This window comes from Leishmania donovani, chromosome 7 (genome assembly GCF_000227135.1).
Source record: "Leishmania donovani BPK282A1 complete genome, chromosome 7".
Classification (NCBI taxonomy): Eukaryota; Euglenozoa; class Kinetoplastea; order Trypanosomatida; family Trypanosomatidae; genus Leishmania; species Leishmania donovani.
Window position 1 is genome coordinate 248,851 of NC_018234.1, and position 19,210 is coordinate 268,060.

Here is a 19,210-nt window from a genome sequence, read left to right on the forward strand (position 1 = left end):
GTACCGAGGCCTTGCGTGCATCTCTTTCTGTCTTCTTATTCTCTCTCTATCTGTCACTCAGCGTACTTTATATTTCTTCGTGCGCTCCGGTCGCGTGCGTGTCGGCCACGCGTGCCGTTCGCTTACACACGCACCTGAAGAGGCAAAAGGCCTGCCACCACCCACCACCTCCTTTTTGTTTTCGCGCCCAGAGGAATTGCCTGTGGCTTCGTGGCCTCTCTCCGTTCGTGTTTCTCTTGCCAGTGGGGGGGGGGCAGAAGAGTACATCAATAAAGAAAAAAATCGAGAGTTGGAACCACCAGGAGGATATATATATATATATAACCAAAAGTATTACTTTCTGGCTGGTGGCTGCCGTTCTCACGTCGTGTCGCTCTCCCTCTCCGCGTGTGCGTGTGTGCGACGTGTCTGTCGTTTGTTTTGTGCCGCTTTTTCTCTGCCGTCTTCCCTCCTCTTTGTGTGTCGCCGTCGCCAAGCCCCCTCCCCCTTTTCTCCCTCTTCGCATTTGTTTTTCTTTCGCCTCTTAAACCTGCTTCTGTTGTGTGCTGTCGTGGTACTCTCGTCTCTTTCTCTGATTTCTGTCTTTACTCGTGCTCCATTCTGTTACCTCCTCTTTTTCCCTGTTTCTCACCTTTTTCCCTCCCTTCCCTCCCTCCCTCCCTAACCCTCTCGTGTGTCTGTCCTCCGTTGTCGCGTTCTCTCTCTCCTGCTCGTGCGCTGTTCGCCTTTTCAGCAATCGCCTTCACGGGGCGAATACAGAGAATAAGGCACACGGGTTATTGCTGTTATCGACTTAGTCGATCCCTCTCCCTCTCCATCTCTTTTTGTTTGTTGTTTGCGTTTTTTTCTTTTATTCATCCACCTGTGCGTGTCTCTGGAACACCTCTTCTGCCTTCCCCCTCCCTCCTTCTCCCTCTAGCGGTGTGTGCCTTGCCTCTCTTACCCTCTTTTTTATTGGCCTGATTTCTCCCTCTTTTCCTGCTTATACTCCTGACATTCTTTGTTTGCTGGCGCTTCGCTTTCTTCGACGCTCGCCGGAGCTCTCACGCGCACGCAGATACACTCTCGTTTCTATTCCGCTCTTGACATTCTCTTTGTTCATTGTTTTTTCTGTGCGCGCCTCCGATTCAGTGCTGCCCCTCCCCGCCTTCTTCTGTTTTCCGTCTTCTTTTCGCTCATCGACATTCGCTTTTACGAGTTCCTTTCTGTGTGCGTGTGTGTTTTTTATTGGTTGTGGTGCACGCGCTCTTGCGCTGTCGCTTTTTGCCTCGTTTGCTTTGGCTTGGTTTGCTTGGAGACCTCTCCTCTTGTTTCTCTCTCTGACGGCACACACACACACACACATCCTCCTCCTCCTCCTCCTCCTCTCGCTCGTCGTCTCCCTTCTCTTCTCCGTTTGAATACCTGTCCCCTTCGTTGGCTGGTTGACTCGAGCGTCTCGCTGTTCTGCGTTTTCCCCTTTCGTTTTTTTTTTCGCTTGGCTGTTGTCTGCGCCTCTCCACTTCATTTTGTTTTCTGGTTTCTTTTTCGTATTTGTTTTGTCTCGGTGTGTGTCGGTCTGTATGTCTGTGTGTGTGTGTGTGTGCTCGTGCTTGTGAAAGGTTGCGCCCCTCCATCTTTTATTTTGTTTCCTTTCTGTGTGTGCGCCTTTCTCTCTCTCTCGCTGTGCTGCGTCTTTGACAGTGACATTCCCTTCCCTCCCTGTCTGCGTATTGCTCTTCTGCCCAGCTCCGCCTTTCTTGTATTCGCGAGCTCTCTACCCCTCCTTTCCCACAGATTACGTCTTCGCGCGTTTTTTCTGTTGATCTTGGTTGTTGCGGCTCTGTGGCAGACGGGCGGCGAGATTTCGTTTCTCTCTTGAGTCTTTGCGGTGCCTCTTGCGTTCTCTCCCTCAGCGCGACCGCCACCCTTACCCCCCCCATCTCGGGCGCCTCCCTCCATCACACGGCTCTCGTTTGCCTTTCGCTTCCGGTTCTCCTGCACGGGGCGTTGAAGGGCTCCTCCTTCTCGCCCTGCACTCTGTCCTCCCCCTTTTTTTTTTCGGTCGCCTACACATTATAAATATTCCTTTTATTCGTTCTTTCGTTCTCTCTGTACGTGTGCTTCCGGCTGTTTCGTGAGCGACGGCGTTCCTTGCTGCTGGTCTCTCTGCGTCTCTGCGTCCGGGTTCGTTTCGAAGGAAGGCACACGCAAGGTAACACGTGCCTGTTTCTACAGCAGAAGCTGTTTGCTCTTGCGCCTTCTTGAATCCCTTAGGCTTTATACACACACACACACACACACACACACACACACACACACACACACACACACATATCTTCAGGCGTCAGCAGCTGCCTTCTTTTTTTTCTTCCTTCTCCCCTCTCTCTCTCTGCTCCCCCTTTCAAGCCCAAGCGCACACGGGCAGGCAGGGAGTGCGAAGCGAGCCGCCGGTAAACCAAAAAGTGGAGAGGAGGTTCGCAAAGGGCCCGTTGCCTGCCGCCTCCCCTCCCCAGTCCCACTCGTGTCCTCGCTCGGTGCTCGTACTCGTTTTGGCTGTTGTGTGTGTGCGTGTGTGTGGGCACGAGCACCGTGGCCTCTGCTTTGTTCTCTGCCGCTGTGGTCATCTCTCTGCCGGTGTGCGCCGTTACGACAGACGCACGCACACATACATATATATATATATATATATTTGTGGCGCCTCCTCATCGTCTGCTCCCTCTCTCACTCGAACATTTGCGTACGCGCCCAACTCGTGCATCCGTGCGAGAGAAGAGAGCAGGGGGGGGGAGGGGCGACAGAAGCGGAAGGGGACGACGACGTGATGCCGTCGGTTTCAATACGCGCCGACCCTGTCGGGGAGGACCAGATTTTTGTGCTGCGAATCCTCTCCTTGACGTCGCGCCGCGCTGCCGCCGTGAAGGACCGCGCCAAGGCCGCAGCTGCGGCAGCAACGCCGTCGGGGCTTTCAAAGAAGTTTTCGCATCCTTCCCTGAGCTCTTCCTTTGAGAGGAGCGGCGCTGGCGGAACGCTGAGCAAGCGGGGGAGTCCTGAGAGCACCGCTGGCGCCTGCGACAGCGATGGCGCCGGCGCGCTTGTGATGGGCACGGCGCTGCTGACGGAGTCAGCGGACGAGGGCGCAACGACTACTTCACACTCCCACGCCTCGCACATGCTGCACGCACCTGGCGGGTGCATCGAGCGTGAATGTGGTGTCGAAAGCGCTGAAGCGCCGCTCCTCGCCTCCGCTGTTTCGCCGACTGCAAAGGGGGAAATGACGAACCCAGCCGACGCCCCGGAGTCGCCGCTCTTGGCGACGTCGCCCATATCTGCTATGCGGCGCGCTATGGAAAAAGGCGCGCGCCCCGTGCGCCGCCCGCGCACCACGCCCGCCTCCTCGCCCTTTGCACGCACTCGGAGTGGGAGTAGTGGCGATCCCAGCGAAGCCGCCAAGGCGGCAGCGTTGCGGCGCGATGCCGTGCGTCGTACCTTGTCATTGCTGGGGCTTCCCACCTCCGCCGGCGTCTCTGCTGGTTTGGACCGTTACGAGGTTGCGGCGCCGTCGTCCTCTCAGGCGCCGGGGGGCGGGGCTGGCGTCGATGAGCACGCGCTCACCACGACAGTGTCGCCGGTTAGTGCTGGGGGCCGCTCGGGGTCAGCACGGGCACCTGAAGCGTCCCGGTCACCTGCGGTATCGGCCCCGGCGACGCCGGTCGAAAGCACGCAGGGCAAGAGCGACGCCGGCTGCCCTGGCTCGCCAGTGGTGGTGAAGACGTTTGGTGCCTTTCTGCAGCTCTTGCAACCAGCTCCGCCGCCCCCAAGCCTGGTTGTGCCACTGCCGGGCCCCAAGACCGCAAGCGCAGCCCCGCGCTCGACAATGCGAGACAATGTGGCAGGCAGTGGCCAGCCATCTTTTACAACGCCCCCACCGCCGCAGCCGCAGCTGTCGTTGCCAATAGACAGCGCGTTTCGCTCTGTGCCGTCTCTGCCGCCACCACCGACACCGCCGCCACCGTACGTGGCGACTCCGGTTCCGCAGGCAACCTTTGGCGCCGGGACCTTCACCACTGCGCAAGACCTCGTAGCGCATGTGCGCCTGCTTCTGCCGTGGACAGTAGTTGCAGCAAAGAGGCGGCGTCGCATGCTCGGTGGCGCAGACGAGTTCGCCAATGACTTGGCATTGTCACCGCTGTCGTCGTCCTGGCGTCCGATCCCGGCTGCCTCGGAGCGCGCCACGAGTGCGAATTCGCCGTCGTCTGCGCAGTCGCCGCAGCGCCGCGTACTGTCGACGGACTCCGCCGCGACCACAAACAGCTCCTCTTTCATGGACGACGAAGTCACGCTCGTCAGCGACCGCGTGGACGCGGTGCTGCCGACTTGGGCGTACCTGTCCTCACACATTGCCGACGCCGCCCCGCCGACACTCGTCCTGTCGGTCCCCACCTTCGCTCTTGCGAGGGATGACTCCCTCACGATGACCTCGACGGGGAGCGGCCGACACCGCCGCACCCACAGCCCCCAGAGCAGCACGGCCAGCTCTGTGGTCGGTGGAGTACCACCCCCACTCCTGTCAATGGCAGCGGCCCCCCTTATTATGGACGAGCGCACGGATCGGCAGTCGTGCTTGTACCCGTACGAGCTGGCGGAGGCCTGCGCGCTGGCTCGACTACGACGACCTAAGTCGAAGACAGCGGCTGCGGCTGCATCGGCGCGGAGCTCTCTGCACCTGCTCCGACTGGAGCTGCAGGTCGATGTGCAGCATATTCCACCCACAGTGAGGAACGTTGCACCGGCACAGCGGCAGTGCATTCTAGATCAGGCCCTTACCGAGTTCACGCTGACGGGCGTGCTGTCCACCACGGTGCTGCGAGGCGTGCTGAACGACGCCGCGCTGCGGTTGTTGGCCAGCGTGGACGATGAGGTGTTGCGACGGATCGCCGGGGAGGTGGACCAGGCCAGCCAAGCAGAGGTGGAGCCCTGTGAAGGTGGCACATCGAGCGTCTCGGCAGTGCCCGCTGTCACCGATCAAGCCGGCCGCCAGCGCGTTGTGCCGCTCAGCCTCCAAGTTCACGCGCTCCAAGGGGAGCCGGGCATTGCTGCGGGGGCCACGGCGGGCCCGCTGCTGTCGAGCACTTCGGTGCACTCCGCGACGACTTCGACCGTCTCTGGCGAAACAGACTCGCCGCGTCACATGCCGATGGTGCCCACCGTCACGCCGACGCGACTGGTCCTCATGGTGCTCGTGCACGTGCAACACACTGCGACAACATTGGCAGCTCCTGAGGCCCAGGAGACGCCGAGGGTGCATGGCGAGCAGAGGCCGCAGCCGAAGGGACACGATCGGGAGCGCGCGGCCGAGACGGTGGAGGCTTCTTCCTCGTCCTCCGCTGCGGATGCAGCGACTCGGATGGACGAAAACGCCGCCGTGTCCTTAGCCAGCGCCGTTGTACCGCATCTCTTCCCGCTCACCTTCGGGCTTTCACGCTTCACTACAAGGCTCTCTCTCTCCAGCGCCGTCGACTACGATGCCCTGTGCACCGCAACGAGGACTAGCGATACTGAGAGTTGGCCAAGCTCTGCCGCGGAGGCTGCGGAAGAAGTTGCCGCCGCTTCGGCGGAAACCTCAGGAAGGCGAGCGGCAGAGTTCAGTGAAGGCTCAACTGCGACAACGACTGAGGAGGGCACACGCATAACCGGCGCAGAAGCGGCAGCGCAGCCGTGGTCGTGGCAGGACATCTCCGTCGGCTCTGTGCGGGCGTGGTGCGGCCTACCAGAGCTGAAGCCGCCTCCAACGCCGGCGGCGGTGGCACCCTTCTCCTCTTCCCCGTTGGCGTTCTCGCGGGTGGTGAGTCCCATGGCTGTAGGGGCGGGCGGCACGGCAAGCATGAGCGCTTCGCTCTCGTCGCAGCCGACGCCGAAGCGGCAGTGGCCGCTTCAGAAGATGGTTCCTGAAGCTGCCACCGCTGTCGTTCCCGAGAGCGAGGCAGTCCGCGATGCCGCGGCTGACCAGGCAGTGGCGCTTGAGCGTGAGGCGAAGGGCCAGCTGGGCTTGGAGGGCAAGGAAGAGGGCGAGTTGGACGACAGCGGCGCCATAAGCGAGACGCTGCGGCGCTGTGATGTAGGCAAAGAGACGGTGGTGCTGACGAGTGTCGTGGAGGCCGTGCACCGTTGCGTCGACGCGCTGTGCGGGCACGCCAGGCTGCTGCGGGCGCTCATGGAGACGGGCGAGGCTGAAGTGGAAGCCGGCGAGGCCAGCAACGGAGTTATCGGCTGCTGGGGCTCAGAGAACGAGGGGAAGCTCCAGGAGGAGACACCTGCTGGCCAGCAGTGCACGGTGGCGTTCGCGGAGACCGGCTGCACTTCAAAGGCAGACGCTGCTCATGGCTGCCGTTGCGTCGACGATCATGCTTACCTGCAAGACATCATGGCGGCCACCCAGCAGGTGCTCGTATGCGGGCTGACGCGCTTGCTTATCGTCGGTCTCTCCGTGCCAGAGCCCGCCAAAGGCAGCGAGGTGCCTGTCTCAGCGGAGAGTGCGGCAGCCTGCGATGCCGAGAAGCGAAGCGCAGGCTCTCGCTCTGTCCTTTTTTCCATGCTCGCTAGCGCCGAGGATAGCGATGGCAACGCCGCAGCGCGCACTTGCGGCATTTCACAGCAGCTGCGACGCTGGTTCTCTGTGTACGGCCGCTACCTTGCCGAGCGTTTGTGTGCCCCGCTGGAGCAGCTCGAGGCGTTCATCGCAGAGACCACTGGCAGTGCCGCCGCGACGCCGAAGACCGCAAAGGCGATATCCGGCATCTTTGAAAACGGCCACAAAAGCCTGAGTGACGTGCCGAGCACCTCACGCCGAGTGGTACTTGGGGCACAGGTGATGGTGAAGGAAAAGCGCCGCCACCGCCGCCACACTGCGGGCGTGAAAGCCTCACAGGATGGCGCTAAGTGGGACGGCGCCGCGAAGTCCGAGGAGGCGGACGCGTACGCCGTGGACTCTTCCGTGCTGCCCGCCTTGTCTATCGCAAAGGCAACCGTGCAGCTGTGCCGCACGATGGCCGGCACATTGCCCCCGCTGTACGATGCAGGCACTGTTGCTTCTTGTAAGGAGCCGTCAAGCCTCCAGCACACACCGACGACGTCCACCGACGGCGACGGCTTGGCAACGATGTCGAACACAGCCTCGCTAAGTCAGCCTCACTGCCGCCAGCACTACCGCTCCACCTCACGTACGCTTTCTGCCTCCATGCGCACGGCCGGTGCCACTGCCGGCGCTGTGCACCCCCTTCACGAGCGCGTTGCCCCTCTTATAGACGCACTTACCAGCGTGTTAAGACTCTTTGAGGCGGAGGAGCGACGGTGGGCAGCGCTGCAGGAGCCGCTGGCGTGCCTGAGAGGACACTGGCGGGACATGCGGGCGATCATCAACGAGGAGTGTGTCCAGCGGTGTGAGGTAGGGCAGTCGTCGCTGGTGGCCTTAGAGAGGCAGATGCGAGACACGCTGGCAATGAGGGAGGTACGTGGATGGTCATCGATCGTGGCGGAAGAGGTCGCTGCTGCCGCCCCCGCCGTTGCACTCGCCGCTGAGGGCGAGTCTTCATCAGCGGAGCCGGCTGAGCTCGGCGAACTCACTGTTCCAGCGAGCCAGCCTCGTACGTCCAGCCAGCGTAGTGTTGCCCAGAAGCCCACACTGACGCCGATAGTCACACTGCCGTTAATGCCGGACCTTAGTAGCGCACACTTGCCCCCGACGCATTCCCTCAAGGTACTGCAGAGGACAGTAATTATGGCGGAGGCGTGCAAGGGAGAGCGAGCCGCGGCGGGCTCGGACGAACATGTGGAGGTGGCGGTGGAGGAGACGCTGCTGTCGCCATCGCCGCCGACGCCGTCGCATGCATCGGACGTCGAGAGCGAGGAGCCAGAGGCGGCGGAGGAGGGCGAGTTGAAACACGCATGCGCTGAGGATGTCGTCATGGCCGAGGATAGCGAGGCTGGCGAGAGTGGCGACGACGGCATCGAGGCAGCAGCCGAGAAACTGAATAACCGACCCACGGCCTCCGCGGAGGCAGCGGCGCCACCTCTGTCGCCACTCCTCTCCGCCGCAACGTCCAGCCACCTCGCCACTACCCTGATGCAACAGCACAGGCCGCAGCGCAACCAACCGAAGCAGAGTGGCCGCGCGAAACGGTCGGGCCAGGCTCCGATGACACAGCCGCACTCACAGACTCAGTCCCATGCCAAGGCAGCAGGCTCACGTGCGCAAGCCTCGAAAAGCAGCGCTACGCCTCCGATATCTCTGCAAAACTCGAGAGCGCCTCCAGCAGCATCAAACAGCACTGCGCGACCGTCGCAGCAGCGAGGCACCGCCTCCGCCGATTACGGTGCCGGCGCCGCGGCGTCTGTGTGGGGCGCACTGGCACTTGCGGTGCGCCAGGTGCAGCGGCGCAGCACGGCGGCGCCGCTGTACTTGGATGTGGTAGTGCTCCGCCAGGCCACCCCGTTCGTGGCCGTCGGTGCTGTTCTTTTCTTTCTCCTTCTCTTCCTGTAAAGGCAGCGATGATGGATCGTGCGTGTCGCAGGGACCGTGCCGCGGATGTTCTTGGTGCTTCTCCACGCCCGCACACGCGCGCATGCATCCGCGTGAGCGCCGCGTGTTATCGATTTTGTTCCATTGCTCTTCGAGAGTACCTTACAAACCGCATAGCCGGTGTCATGTGGTGTGGTGGAGTGTCGTCTCGGCTGCTGCGCCGTGTGTGTGTGCGTGTCTGGTGGTGAGACGTCTGTTTTCGCCATCGATACAGGTGAAAGGTGGAGCACGAGACGACCGCGAGAAGGAAGCGAGACGAAACGCTGCCACCGTGTCCGCCCCCCCCCCCCCTGGCGCAGAAACAAGTTTTTTTTCGAAGCAGCAGACGGGCGGCCACCAGCATGCGTGACTAGCAGTGCACCGCGCGGCCTCCACGGGCGCGGTGAAGGCCGTATCGTAACGCGTTATAAGTTTCTTCGTTATGGCAGGATGGGAACGGTGGGGAGAGAGGGGGCGGGAGAGGATAACAACCCTCGGTTGTTTCTCTGCAGAGGTGGGTGGGGTACGTGCACGACAACGTCGCCTCTCTATGCGAAAAAGCGATGCGACGCACCCTCTCCTTCGGACGGCTTTGCGCATCGTGGAGGGTGGGCATGCGCGGCATCGACACGGGTGAGGGAACCCCGCTGCATCGCAGACGGCTGCTTTTTGGTCGCCCATGTCTCTTGCCTACAGTCTCTGGGAGGGGGGGGAGGGTACGTCTGGTATGTATTTGGTGCATGTGACTGCCTTCTTCCCCCTCCTCGCCGACGTCCGCACCGCCAACTCCGCCACCAATCTTGGCGTCTCTCTCTCCTTTCCTTTCTCTTTGTCATGCCTCTCCTTATCCATCCGCCTCTTGACACCCGCCGACTTTTCGTGCGCGTCCACGCACACATCCACGTACACACACTCACACACATGCACTAGTGTTGAGCGAAACAGCAGACTGTGACCGTCTTCGTCTCCTACCATCACCGTCTACCCAGTTTTAACCTCTACACCGTTCCCTTTCTTATCTGGATACACTCGAGTTGGTCCACGTGCGTCTCTCTGTGTGTGAGTGTGTGAGTGCGACTATCTGCCTGGCTGCGAGTGTGTGCGCGTAGGTGTAAGGCTTTTCGGGATAAGAAGAGCAGCAACGAGGGTCCAGCGGCAACTCCTCCCCGCGGGTATCTCCTCTCCACCACCACCATCTCCACAACCATCACCCTTTCCTTCCTCTCTTCCGCTACCCCCAAGCCACATCAGCGGACACCGCTCCCTTAGCCACAGAGGCAGCAACAACAAAAAGGAAGTACACAGCGAGAAAATGAGTCACAAGTATATCTTCAAGTACATCATCATCGGCGACATGAGCGTCGGAAAGAGCTGTCTCATGCACCTGTTCACGGAGCAGCGGTACCGCAAGGACCTTCCGCACACTATCGGTGTCGACTTCGGCACCACGGTCGTCGACATCAACGGTGAGCTCGTGAAGCTGCAGATGTGGGACACCGCCGGACAAGAACGCTTTCGCTCTGTCACACGAGGCTACTACCGCGGCGCAGCCGGCGCACTCCTTGTGTATGACATTAGTCGGCGATCGACCTATGCCCACATAGGCACTTGGCTGACCGATGCTCGCGCGAACACAGGGCCCGAGACGGTCTTCATTCTCGTAGGCAACAAGTCTGACCTGGAGGAGGAGCGAGAGGTGTCGTACGAGGAGGCGGCTCAGTTCGCAGCGGAGCACAATCTGCTTTTTGTGGAGTGCAGCTCGCTAAACGGCAACAACGTCGAGGAGGTCTTCCTGTCTACGGCGCGCCGCATTCACGAGAAGGTGAAGAGCGGTGTGATGAGCCCGGTCGATCCGGAGAGTGGCGTGCAGCTGCACGCGGCCGCCATTCCCACCTCGACCGCTAACAGTGGCCAGACTGGGGGTCCCGTCGACTTGAAGGCCGGCACGAGTGGCGGCGTCGCTGCGGCGGCAGAGTCGAGCTGCTGCTAGGAGGAGCTCCTCCTGCTCCGTCCCTCACCCTCCGCCTTCCCACAACACACGCACAGGCACATATATATCTGTACGTTCAAAGGCCGTAGAGAAACCGCAAGAGAGATTGTGTGTGTGTGTGGGTGTGGAGGGCTCGGGTGGGCGTACGCCTCTCTGCGCAAGCACGCGCGGTGCGTGTAAGCGCGTGTTAGGATGAGGTGGCCGGGAGAGGGCAAAGGCGGAAGAGGAGGAGGGCGGCGTCGAGGGTGGCAGTGGTAGTGGTTTTTGAGCTGCTCAGCAGATTCTAAACGACCACAGTGAACTGCTGTTTGCGTGCCGGGTTGTGTGCACACGTGCAGCGGCGAGATGCTCTGTCGTGACCAGGCTTGTTTCACGCGCCCAACCCAACCGACTCCCCTCCCCTACTGCTCACCGCCTTCTCCTCCCTCTTCCACGCGACTTTCGTCTCTCATAGCACGCGGCCCCGACTTTCCCCCGCTGTGTGATGTCTCGCGTGCTGTGACGCTTGCTCGAAATGTGCCGTGCCTTCTGTTCGCTTGGTGCTCTCCGAGGGAGAGAGGAGAGAGAGGAGATAGGGCGAAGTGGCGCAGGGCCGAGAGAGGGTGCTGATGCTGATGGACGCACGCATCGATTCTTTCCCTCTCACCCCCCGTATTGGTTTCCCACTACAAACGCGTAAGCTTCTCCCTTCCTCCTCTCTCTCGCATCCACCTCCTTCTTTCGTCTCTCGCTCTCTTCACTGCTCTCCTCCTGTCTTGCTGCAGCTGGCTGGTGCGGCTCTCTTGTTTATTGTACTGTCCGCAGCAGCAGCAGCAGTAAGCAGGCTGTAGCGGCAACTGCGTGTGCACGTGTCTCTCACACCCACTCCACCTGCTGACGTGTAGGTGTGTGTGCGCGTGTCTGTGTCTGTGGAGGAGGAGGGTGGGGGGCTATAAGGAGAGGCGGTCGATGGCGGGGGTAAAGGTGTGGAGGCCGTCAACATACACCTATGTGCTTGGTCGGCCGACTTTTTATCATCGGCCGCCATCCTTCCTTCCCTCTTGTCCGTCGCTCTCCGTGTCGCTTCTCTCTCCCTCCCTTTCTTGTGGCATTTCGCTCCTCTCGCTACTGCACGGAAGACATACCTTACGTGCTACCTGTGCCGTCGTCAGAGCGGCGCTACGACGGCCGCTGTTGTTGCATGCGCTGACGCATGCCAGGTGTACCTGCCAGCACTTATGGGTGGGTATGCTCGTGCTGTGTGTGCGCACAGGTGCTCTCTTCTCTCGACACGCATGTGGTGTCGCTGATATCTGGGAAGCCGCATCCAATTCATAAAGAACAGCATCGCCTGGAGACGGCCACCCCACTCCATCCCGCTTTCCCACCCCCTTGTCGCCGCGCCTGCGCATACACATGCACATTCGGATCATCCAAGCATGCTGCGTAGCCCCACAAGCTTCCGTCTTCTACCTGTGCTGCTACGTGGCTATCTCGATCTCTCTCCTTTGCTGGACGGCACCGTCCATCCTCTCACAGTCGGTGTTGCGCCCTCCCCGCGCCCCCCTTCCCGCTCCATTGGTGTAGTGGCGGACATACCCCACGTCACACCCAGGCTCACAAACCATTATCATCGACGCGACGCCCAGTGAAGACGATACTCGCTGCCGTTCGGCTTACACTCAGCAGTGCCTCTCACGGGACAGATAGGAACGACACCCTTCTCCTTACCCACCGCCCAGCGCCATGCCCCCGTCGCACGTCCGCAAGGAGGAGGCGGAGCTCCGCCATATCGCGAAGCAGGCTCGGCTTGCACGCAAGGAGGTGCAGCAGCGCGAGCGGAAGCAGCGCCAGCGTGAGCGGCGCGCGGCCACCAAGAACGGTGAGGCATCTACTGCTGCCCAGCAGACCGCTGCGTCTTCGGCAATGAGAAAGCGAGGGGCAATCATTCTTCCAGATGAGGTCCAGGAGCTGCGCCAGCGGCTCATGGGCGACGACGCCGCCAGCTCTGCGTCTGCGGCCAACTCTCCCGAGAGAAAGACGAAAAAGGCGGCAGCAAGGAAGGCCGCCCGCTCTCCCGCGAAGAAGTCCGCAGCCGCTGCCGGGGACAGCAACCACAGCGCCGCCTCCTCCTCCTCCACACTAGTTCCCACGTATCACCAGGAGGTGCACTTCAAGAAGAAGATGTTCTTTGTGGATGTGGTTCTGCACCACGTCCCGCATCAGAAGATCGACATCAGTGAGACGAACACGAATCAGCTGGTGGTCGACACGTGCGGCCACACGAAGAAGTACCGCCTTGTGCTGCCGTACCCGGAGGGCATGCTGTGCGACGCTGCGGCGGCCACGTACGATTTCGAGAACGGCATCCTGCAGTGCCGCCTTCCCATCATGGATGGCGCCATCCCGGCCAGTCTCGAGGCAGAGAACGAGAGGATGATCGAAAAGATGCGTCAGCAGAAGGCGCTGCGCTTCCGCGTGACGCGGGATGGCGACTTGACGGTGCGCACGCGCCAAGCGCTGCTGACGCAAACGCCCGCCGTCCAGGCTGCGCTGCCAGAGGCGAAGAAGGCGGCAGCAGCACAGCGCGGTGACGACACGGATAGCGACAACGAGGTCGTCAACGCCCAGGCGCGAGAGGCGAAGGGGACGAAAAAGATGGCTAGTCCCGAATCTCGGAAGCGTACTCGCGACGGCGACGAGGAGGATGGCAAGGAGACGCCGCAGCAGACCAGGTCTGTATCAGCGAAGAAAGCGAAAGGCGCGGCTGCTGCGGAGAACGCTTCGCCGAAGGAGGCTGCCGCGGCATCGAAGCCGGCCTCGAAGAAGTCGAAGCCTGAAGACTTCAAGGCCGAGCACGCCAAGGCGATGGAGGCTGCAAAGGCGGCCGCGGCCAAGGTCCACCTCTCCATGCGCGAGCGGATGAAGCTGGCCAAGGCAGTGCAGGCGAGCCGCGAGGAGCGCCTGCAGACTCGCTCCCTTCGCAAGGAGCGTAAGGAGGAGCAGAAGCAGAAGTCTTTCCACCGTGTCTTGGAGGAGCAGAAACGCCAGCTGCTGGCCCGCGCGTCGATGCAGCAACCGACGCCACGCCCCACCGCGAGGGCAAACGCGTCTGCGAAGGCGGTGCACTTCGCCGACGCGTGAGAGGACCTGCCCCTCTTCGTCTAAGCACTCTAACGGAGAAGTTGTTCAGGCAGGCGTCACGCAGACGTACAGATGGGCGGCCCGGCCTGGCAGCCGTTGGGAAGGATGCCTGCTTGCTTGCAGATGGTGACAAGTCAAGGAGGAAGAGGAGGGTGGTGATGGTGGTCGTGGGGCACAAAGGGTGCCTATTCCTACGAGGCAGTAATCCTCCTTGCGTTCACCTCTCACACCGCGCGCTCTCGCTCACTCGTTTCCACCCTCTCCCCCACCGATCTCCGCTTCTCTAAGACACCCGTAACATGCACGCTGATAATACTGCATCGACTAAAGGAGCGCGAAGGTGGGCGGGGTTTGCGCGACGGCACGCTTTTGAATACGCTCCCTCCCCCTATTTGGTATCTTTCTAACAGCAACGACACGGGTGGCCCTGCATAGGCTGCACCACCCCCCTATGCGCCCCTTGCCACTCCCTCGCCCCGCCTCTCCCGCCGTCGTCTTATGGTCTCGCCGCCACCATCGTCTGTGTGTCCGCCAGACGGGCGAGAGGGAGTCGTCGATGGGGATGTGGGAGGGGGTGCGGGCATGTCGCTGTTCCCAGCGTTTTCTAAGATGCATACGCACAAGGGCCCAAATCAAGCAGGGCAGGCGGCGGAAGACGCGGCACTGTCTTTTCTCGTGCTCTATCCGGGCGCGCCATCCTTTCCGCACCTGTGCGTGCATGCGGGCGGCCACCTCATCCATTGCTGCACCGCGCCTCTCGCCCCTCCCTCGCTCTCTCCCTTACGCACCCATCGACGCGGGTGTTCGTCTTTTTGCCTTCGATGCGGCGCGCACTGCGGGGCATCGACACCCGCACGCATACGCTCGCCCGCATTGCGCCTGCCGCTCATTCTGCAGTCGCAGCGGCCGACTAGTGATGTGCAGCGCGTGGGCACACACACACACACACACACACACTCGCACCCTTGAGGGCTGTCGGTGGAATGCCCACCAGGCGGGGTAAGAGGATCGTCGACGCCCGCCCGCAGTCGGTGGCGGACGGGGTGGGCAGCGTCCCTCTTTCGGTAGCATTCACCACTTCGGCTGAACAGACAACGGTGACAGCCATGCCAGCGTCGACGGCGGCCACAACTGCGACAGCAGCGGTGACGACGCGAGGCGGCCGCGCCACAGTGTCGGGTGTCGCGAAGATCGAGGTGGCGGCACCGACGAATGGGAGCAGCAGCAACGGCGCTATGTTCTCTGCAGCGGGTCACGTGAAGGTGCCGGCTGCCGTGCTGCAGCGCATTCAGCAGCTAGGACACTCTAACGCTGCAACGCAAGCGATCTGCACCGACCCCACCGCTTCTGCAACGGCGTCGACGCCAGAGGCAGCCGTTCGTGCCGGTGCGCCTGTGCCACTGCCGCCGGCGCTTTCCTCTACTCGTGGCAGCACTCGAGGTCGCGCCAGGGGTGCGAAGACGTCGAGCAGTACCGTGAAGGCGTCAACTGCATCTTCTCCACGGTCTCCGGATTTGACCACAAAGACGTCGCAGCTCCCATTTACAGCGCCAGAAGCCCTTCTTACGGCCGTCGAGGAGGTAAGCGAGGCGGTTGTTTCGGCTACGGTGGCGGCCCACAAAACGGCCAGCAGCAGCCACGCGCAGGATGACGGCAAAGAGCCCCTTCTGATGCCTAGGCAGCAGAAACCGGTGATTTTCTCGCGTCAGTGGCGTCGACAACTCTTCGCCGGCACCGCCTCGTCGTCATTGCCCTTGGCGTCCGGCAAGCCGATCGCCGGCTCTACCGTCGAGGATGTACTGCGAGGTCACGGCCAGAGCATAGGCCGGCGTGCGCGCGGGGACGTGAGGGAGAGCGACTCCGACAGCGTCGCTGACGAGGAGGGCGATGATGACGAGGAGGACGCGTCACCCTTTGGCAAGGCGAGTGTCATCAAGTTCAGCCGCACCGACGGCGGCAGCGGCGTGCCCGGTAGGCTTGCAGCGGCACCGTCGAGCGGCGACTTCGGTGATGAGGAGGACCAGCTCAGCGCTGAATCAGCATCCATGATGCAGGCTACGGCTGGCAGGGCAGTGTATGACCGTCGTAACGGTGCGGCACTGCAGTTCTCGGGGGCGCCGACACGTCGGCAGCGGCACCAGCTACGGCAGCAGGCACAGGAGGCGCGTGAGCACCACCGCGTACGGCGTCACATGGCTGGCTTCGATCCGGACTTCCTGAGTCGGCAGGAGTCTCGGTTGCAGGTGCACAGGGAGCGGGATAGCAACGAAGAGGTCGAGGACGAGGAGAGTGGCGCGCACTCTTCGGAGGGGGAGACGGACTACAGCGCATCATCCACGGCGGAGAGCGAAGCGCTCTCCTCCGTCAGCGCCGAGGGAGACGACGACGAAGCGAAGGAAGTTGAAGAGGATGGAGACGTCGATGGTGACCTGCTAGACCCCTCCGCATCTGCGCCGCACGGAGATCTCAGTGCAGCCGGTGGTGACGGATTCGGCGCTGCGGAGCGTACTGAGCACGAGCGCCAGGGGCGCGCACACGACAAGAGCGGTACGGCGGCACCGCCTGCAGTGATCGACGAGCCTGGCGACAGTGGCAGCAGCACGAGTCCGGCGGCTGCGCGTTCTCAGTTTTTCCAGTCGTTCTTTTTTGCGTGCCACGAGGACCGCATGCGCCGCAGTGACTGCCATCACACCCTCATCGGGCTTCGCGACACCATCACCATCAAAGGACCGTGCGGCATCATCGGTTTTGGCCTTGGCGAGGTCTCTGTGAACGGCTTCTACCTTGGTCGCAAGCAACTGACCCTGTGGCACGAAGAGCACCGAGCGGTGCTGATGCCCATGAAGCGGCTCAAGACGCGGCACGCGCAGGACATGGAGCTGCCCCAGTGGCCTCGCGTGCCGGCGCCTCCCTGGCCCCCTCGAAGTTTTTCGACGGCCGCCGCTGCCGGAGAAAGCACGTCGACGGACGTTGGGGATGCTTTGGGACAGCCACTGAATCCTCTGTACTACCGCGGCGTGTGTGATGCATCACGGAGCAGGACGTCTGCGACGGTGAATGGCACTCCAGCAGCACCCGCTGCTGCCGCCGCTGCTGCTGCTGAGGCGGCAGACGAGGAGGAGGCCTTTCTGCAGTCGCTGCAGTGGAGCTGCGAGTCCGTGTTTGGGGCGGTGGACTGGGATTGGGTGGAGGCGACGGTGCAGAGTTGGCGCAATCTCTTTTCCAACCAGCTGCCACCGATCTTCTTGATTGTGCAGCCGCCCTCTTACATGCGCCGGCATGGCGACGAAGGGCCAACGCGAAGGTTCTACCTAACCCGCAAGCGCGGTCGTCAGGACGGCGCTGCTGGTGGCAAGTCAAAGGTGTGCAAGAAGGGAGGCGTGTCGCAGGACGCCGCCGCCGCGCCGTCGAGCGCGTACATGGACATTCCGTCGTTTGTCGCCCACCGCAGCGAGCCGTCCGTCGATCTCGCCCTCGTGCCGAGCATCGTGCCGTCGATCGCGGCACAGGGCTGCGGCTCTGTCATGGTGCTGGGCTCTGCGAACATTGGAAAGTCGACGCTGTGCCGATACTTGGCAAACGTCCTCCTCAGTCAGCACGGACTCTGCTACTGGCTCGACCTCGATGTCGGGCAGCCTGAGTTCGGCGTCCCGGGTCAGCTGACGCTCTCCATTGTGCGGCGTCCGCTGCTGCGTGCACACGACGCGAGCTGCGCTCAGGTTGTCGCGGCTTTCTTCATCGGCGCCAGCACAGCGGCACCATGCCCGCTGACTGCAGCGAACGCGCTGGCGGCTGTCTGCGCGCAGGCGCGAGCGGTGAGCAGAGAACATCCTGTGGTGGTGAACACGCATGGCTGGGTTCTGCAGACGGGACGGCGTGTCTCTGTCGAGGCACTGCGGCGTCTGCGACCACGCCAGGTGATTCACTTGCACAAGGCACGGGAGGAGTTGTGGGTGCGGGACACGGCAGCCTTGCTGGATCCGCGCAACGGGCTGAACGCCGAGGTGGTGCAGCGCCGCTTCCTTGTTCGTCACAGCACTGCCAGCTCTCCGGCCGCCGCCGCTGCTGCTGCTGCTGCTGGTGAGAACAATGGTGGTCCTGCCGCATGCTCGAAGAAGAACAGGATCAAGGCTGCGCCTCTCAGTAGCTCGACGCCGTCGGTGGCCTTGCTCTGTCGTCTCCCGTATCCGCACGCTCGTGAGGATGCTGTCCAGCTGCCTGCGCCCACAGACCGCGAGTCGCCGGTTTCGTCCCTCACGACCACGAGCGCGTACAGGTGGCGTGGCCAGGTGCACTCGGTTCGCGTGGAGCGCGAGGAGACGTACTCGTCGATAGCACGCATCAAGGCGACGAAGGGCAACCGTGGACGGCAACAGCGGTGGGAGACGTACTTTTCGGCCCTGCTCCGCCATTACACCGGCAGCACCGCCGCTGGCGCGAAGGCGGCGAGTGGCGACTTAAACGCGGGGGAGGAGGAGCCCGAGACGACCCTCCTCGAGGCGCCGCTCTCGGCACTGCACTCGATCGTGCTGGCCGAGCGTGATGAGAAGCTCGGCGATGTTTGCCTGGTGGAACCCACACTGTCCTCCTCGTCCTCCGAAGAAGCGAAATCCCATGCCACCGCCGCTGCTGCTGCTGCTGCTGAGCGCCGGCGAAGCCGCCAAACGCACGCGGAGTTGGCAGCGGCGTTGGAGCACGCGGTAGTCGCCGTCCTCTTCCACGCTCAACCCTCCGCTGTGGCGGCACACGGCCAGACGAACGGCGGCGAAAGGTGCGGCGTCGTGCGCAGTCTTGCCTCCCTCCAAAACGGGTTTCCCGTGTCGTGCTACGGTGTTGTGGAGAGCGGCGAGCGGGAGCTCCTGCATGGCGTCGAGGCGGCACAGCGGGAGAAGGATGCGAGCTCGTCGTGGAGCAGTTCCGCCTCAGTCGGTTGGATTCGAATCCGCGTGCCGCTGCGACCAAGCGTCGTCGCAGCGATGCTCTCTAACCCCGAGCGCGGGCCTGCGGCTGCGGCCGCCAAGTGGTGCACCCGCGTTTCCATCGCCTATAGTGCCGCCTTGCGTAGCGAGACCGCCTTTGTCGATGCCTGGCGGTGACACGCTCTCTTCACTGACTCTACCCCCGCCCCGATCGTGAACTCGCCCCTCTCTTCTTCTTCGCCCCCTACCCACCCGTGGTCTCTCTCTCTCGCCGACGTGCGTGCGTGCGTGCGGAGGGGGGGCGTCTGCCACGATGAGGGGAGGGGTGCGGCTGAGTGACGCAGTGGCAGTGCACACACATGCATATATATATATACATATATGCGTACGTATAAAGGCTAATGGATGGACAGGTAACTACGTAACATATACATATATACACATACAAGCATATATGCATGGATTCTTATCCACGTGCACACCGCGGGGCGAAGAGGAAGCGCCCACTCGGTGTGATTTGCGGGTAGTGGAGGGAAGAGGCGAATGCTTGGGGGCCTGTGCGGTGACTCCAGCGTGGCTGGACCCTCCAAGGCGCTCTGCAGAGGTAATCAGGCGTGTCGAGAGGGGTGTGCAAGCATTTGC

At 62.1% G+C, this 19,210-nt stretch overlaps 4 protein-coding genes across 4 annotated transcripts; all 4 read left to right on the plus strand.

Moving 5' to 3' along the window:
• Nucleotides 1-2,803: 2,803 nt before the first annotated feature.
• On the plus strand, nt 2,804-8,518 carry LDBPK_070600 (cysteine peptidase B (CPB); the record flags this gene model as incomplete). The annotated part of the gene is made up of 1 exon (XM_003858451.1): nt 2,804-8,518. One exon carries the CDS (start codon nt 2,804-2,806, stop codon nt 8,516-8,518), a length of 5,715 nt encoding a protein of 1,904 aa, XP_003858499.1.
• Nucleotides 8,519-9,848: 1,330 nt separating this feature from the next.
• LDBPK_070610 (ras-related protein rab-14, putative) lies at nt 9,849-10,526 on the plus strand (the record flags this gene model as incomplete). The annotated part of the gene is made up of 1 exon (XM_003858452.1): nt 9,849-10,526. The coding sequence occupies one exon, from the start codon at nt 9,849-9,851 to the stop codon at nt 10,524-10,526; it is 678 nt and encodes a 225-aa protein (XP_003858500.1).
• A 1,725-nt stretch (nt 10,527-12,251) lies between these two features.
• On the plus strand, nt 12,252-13,649 carry LDBPK_070620 (hypothetical protein, conserved; the record flags this gene model as incomplete). The annotated part of the gene is made up of 1 exon (XM_003858453.1): nt 12,252-13,649. One exon carries the CDS (start codon nt 12,252-12,254, stop codon nt 13,647-13,649), a length of 1,398 nt encoding a protein of 465 aa, XP_003858501.1.
• A 983-nt stretch (nt 13,650-14,632) lies between these two features.
• On the plus strand, nt 14,633-18,745 carry LDBPK_070630 (hypothetical protein, conserved; the record flags this gene model as incomplete). Its single annotated transcript, XM_003858454.1, has 1 exon — nt 14,633-18,745. One exon carries the CDS (start codon nt 14,633-14,635, stop codon nt 18,743-18,745), a length of 4,113 nt encoding a protein of 1,370 aa, XP_003858502.1.
• Nucleotides 18,746-19,210: the final 465 nt, after the last annotated feature.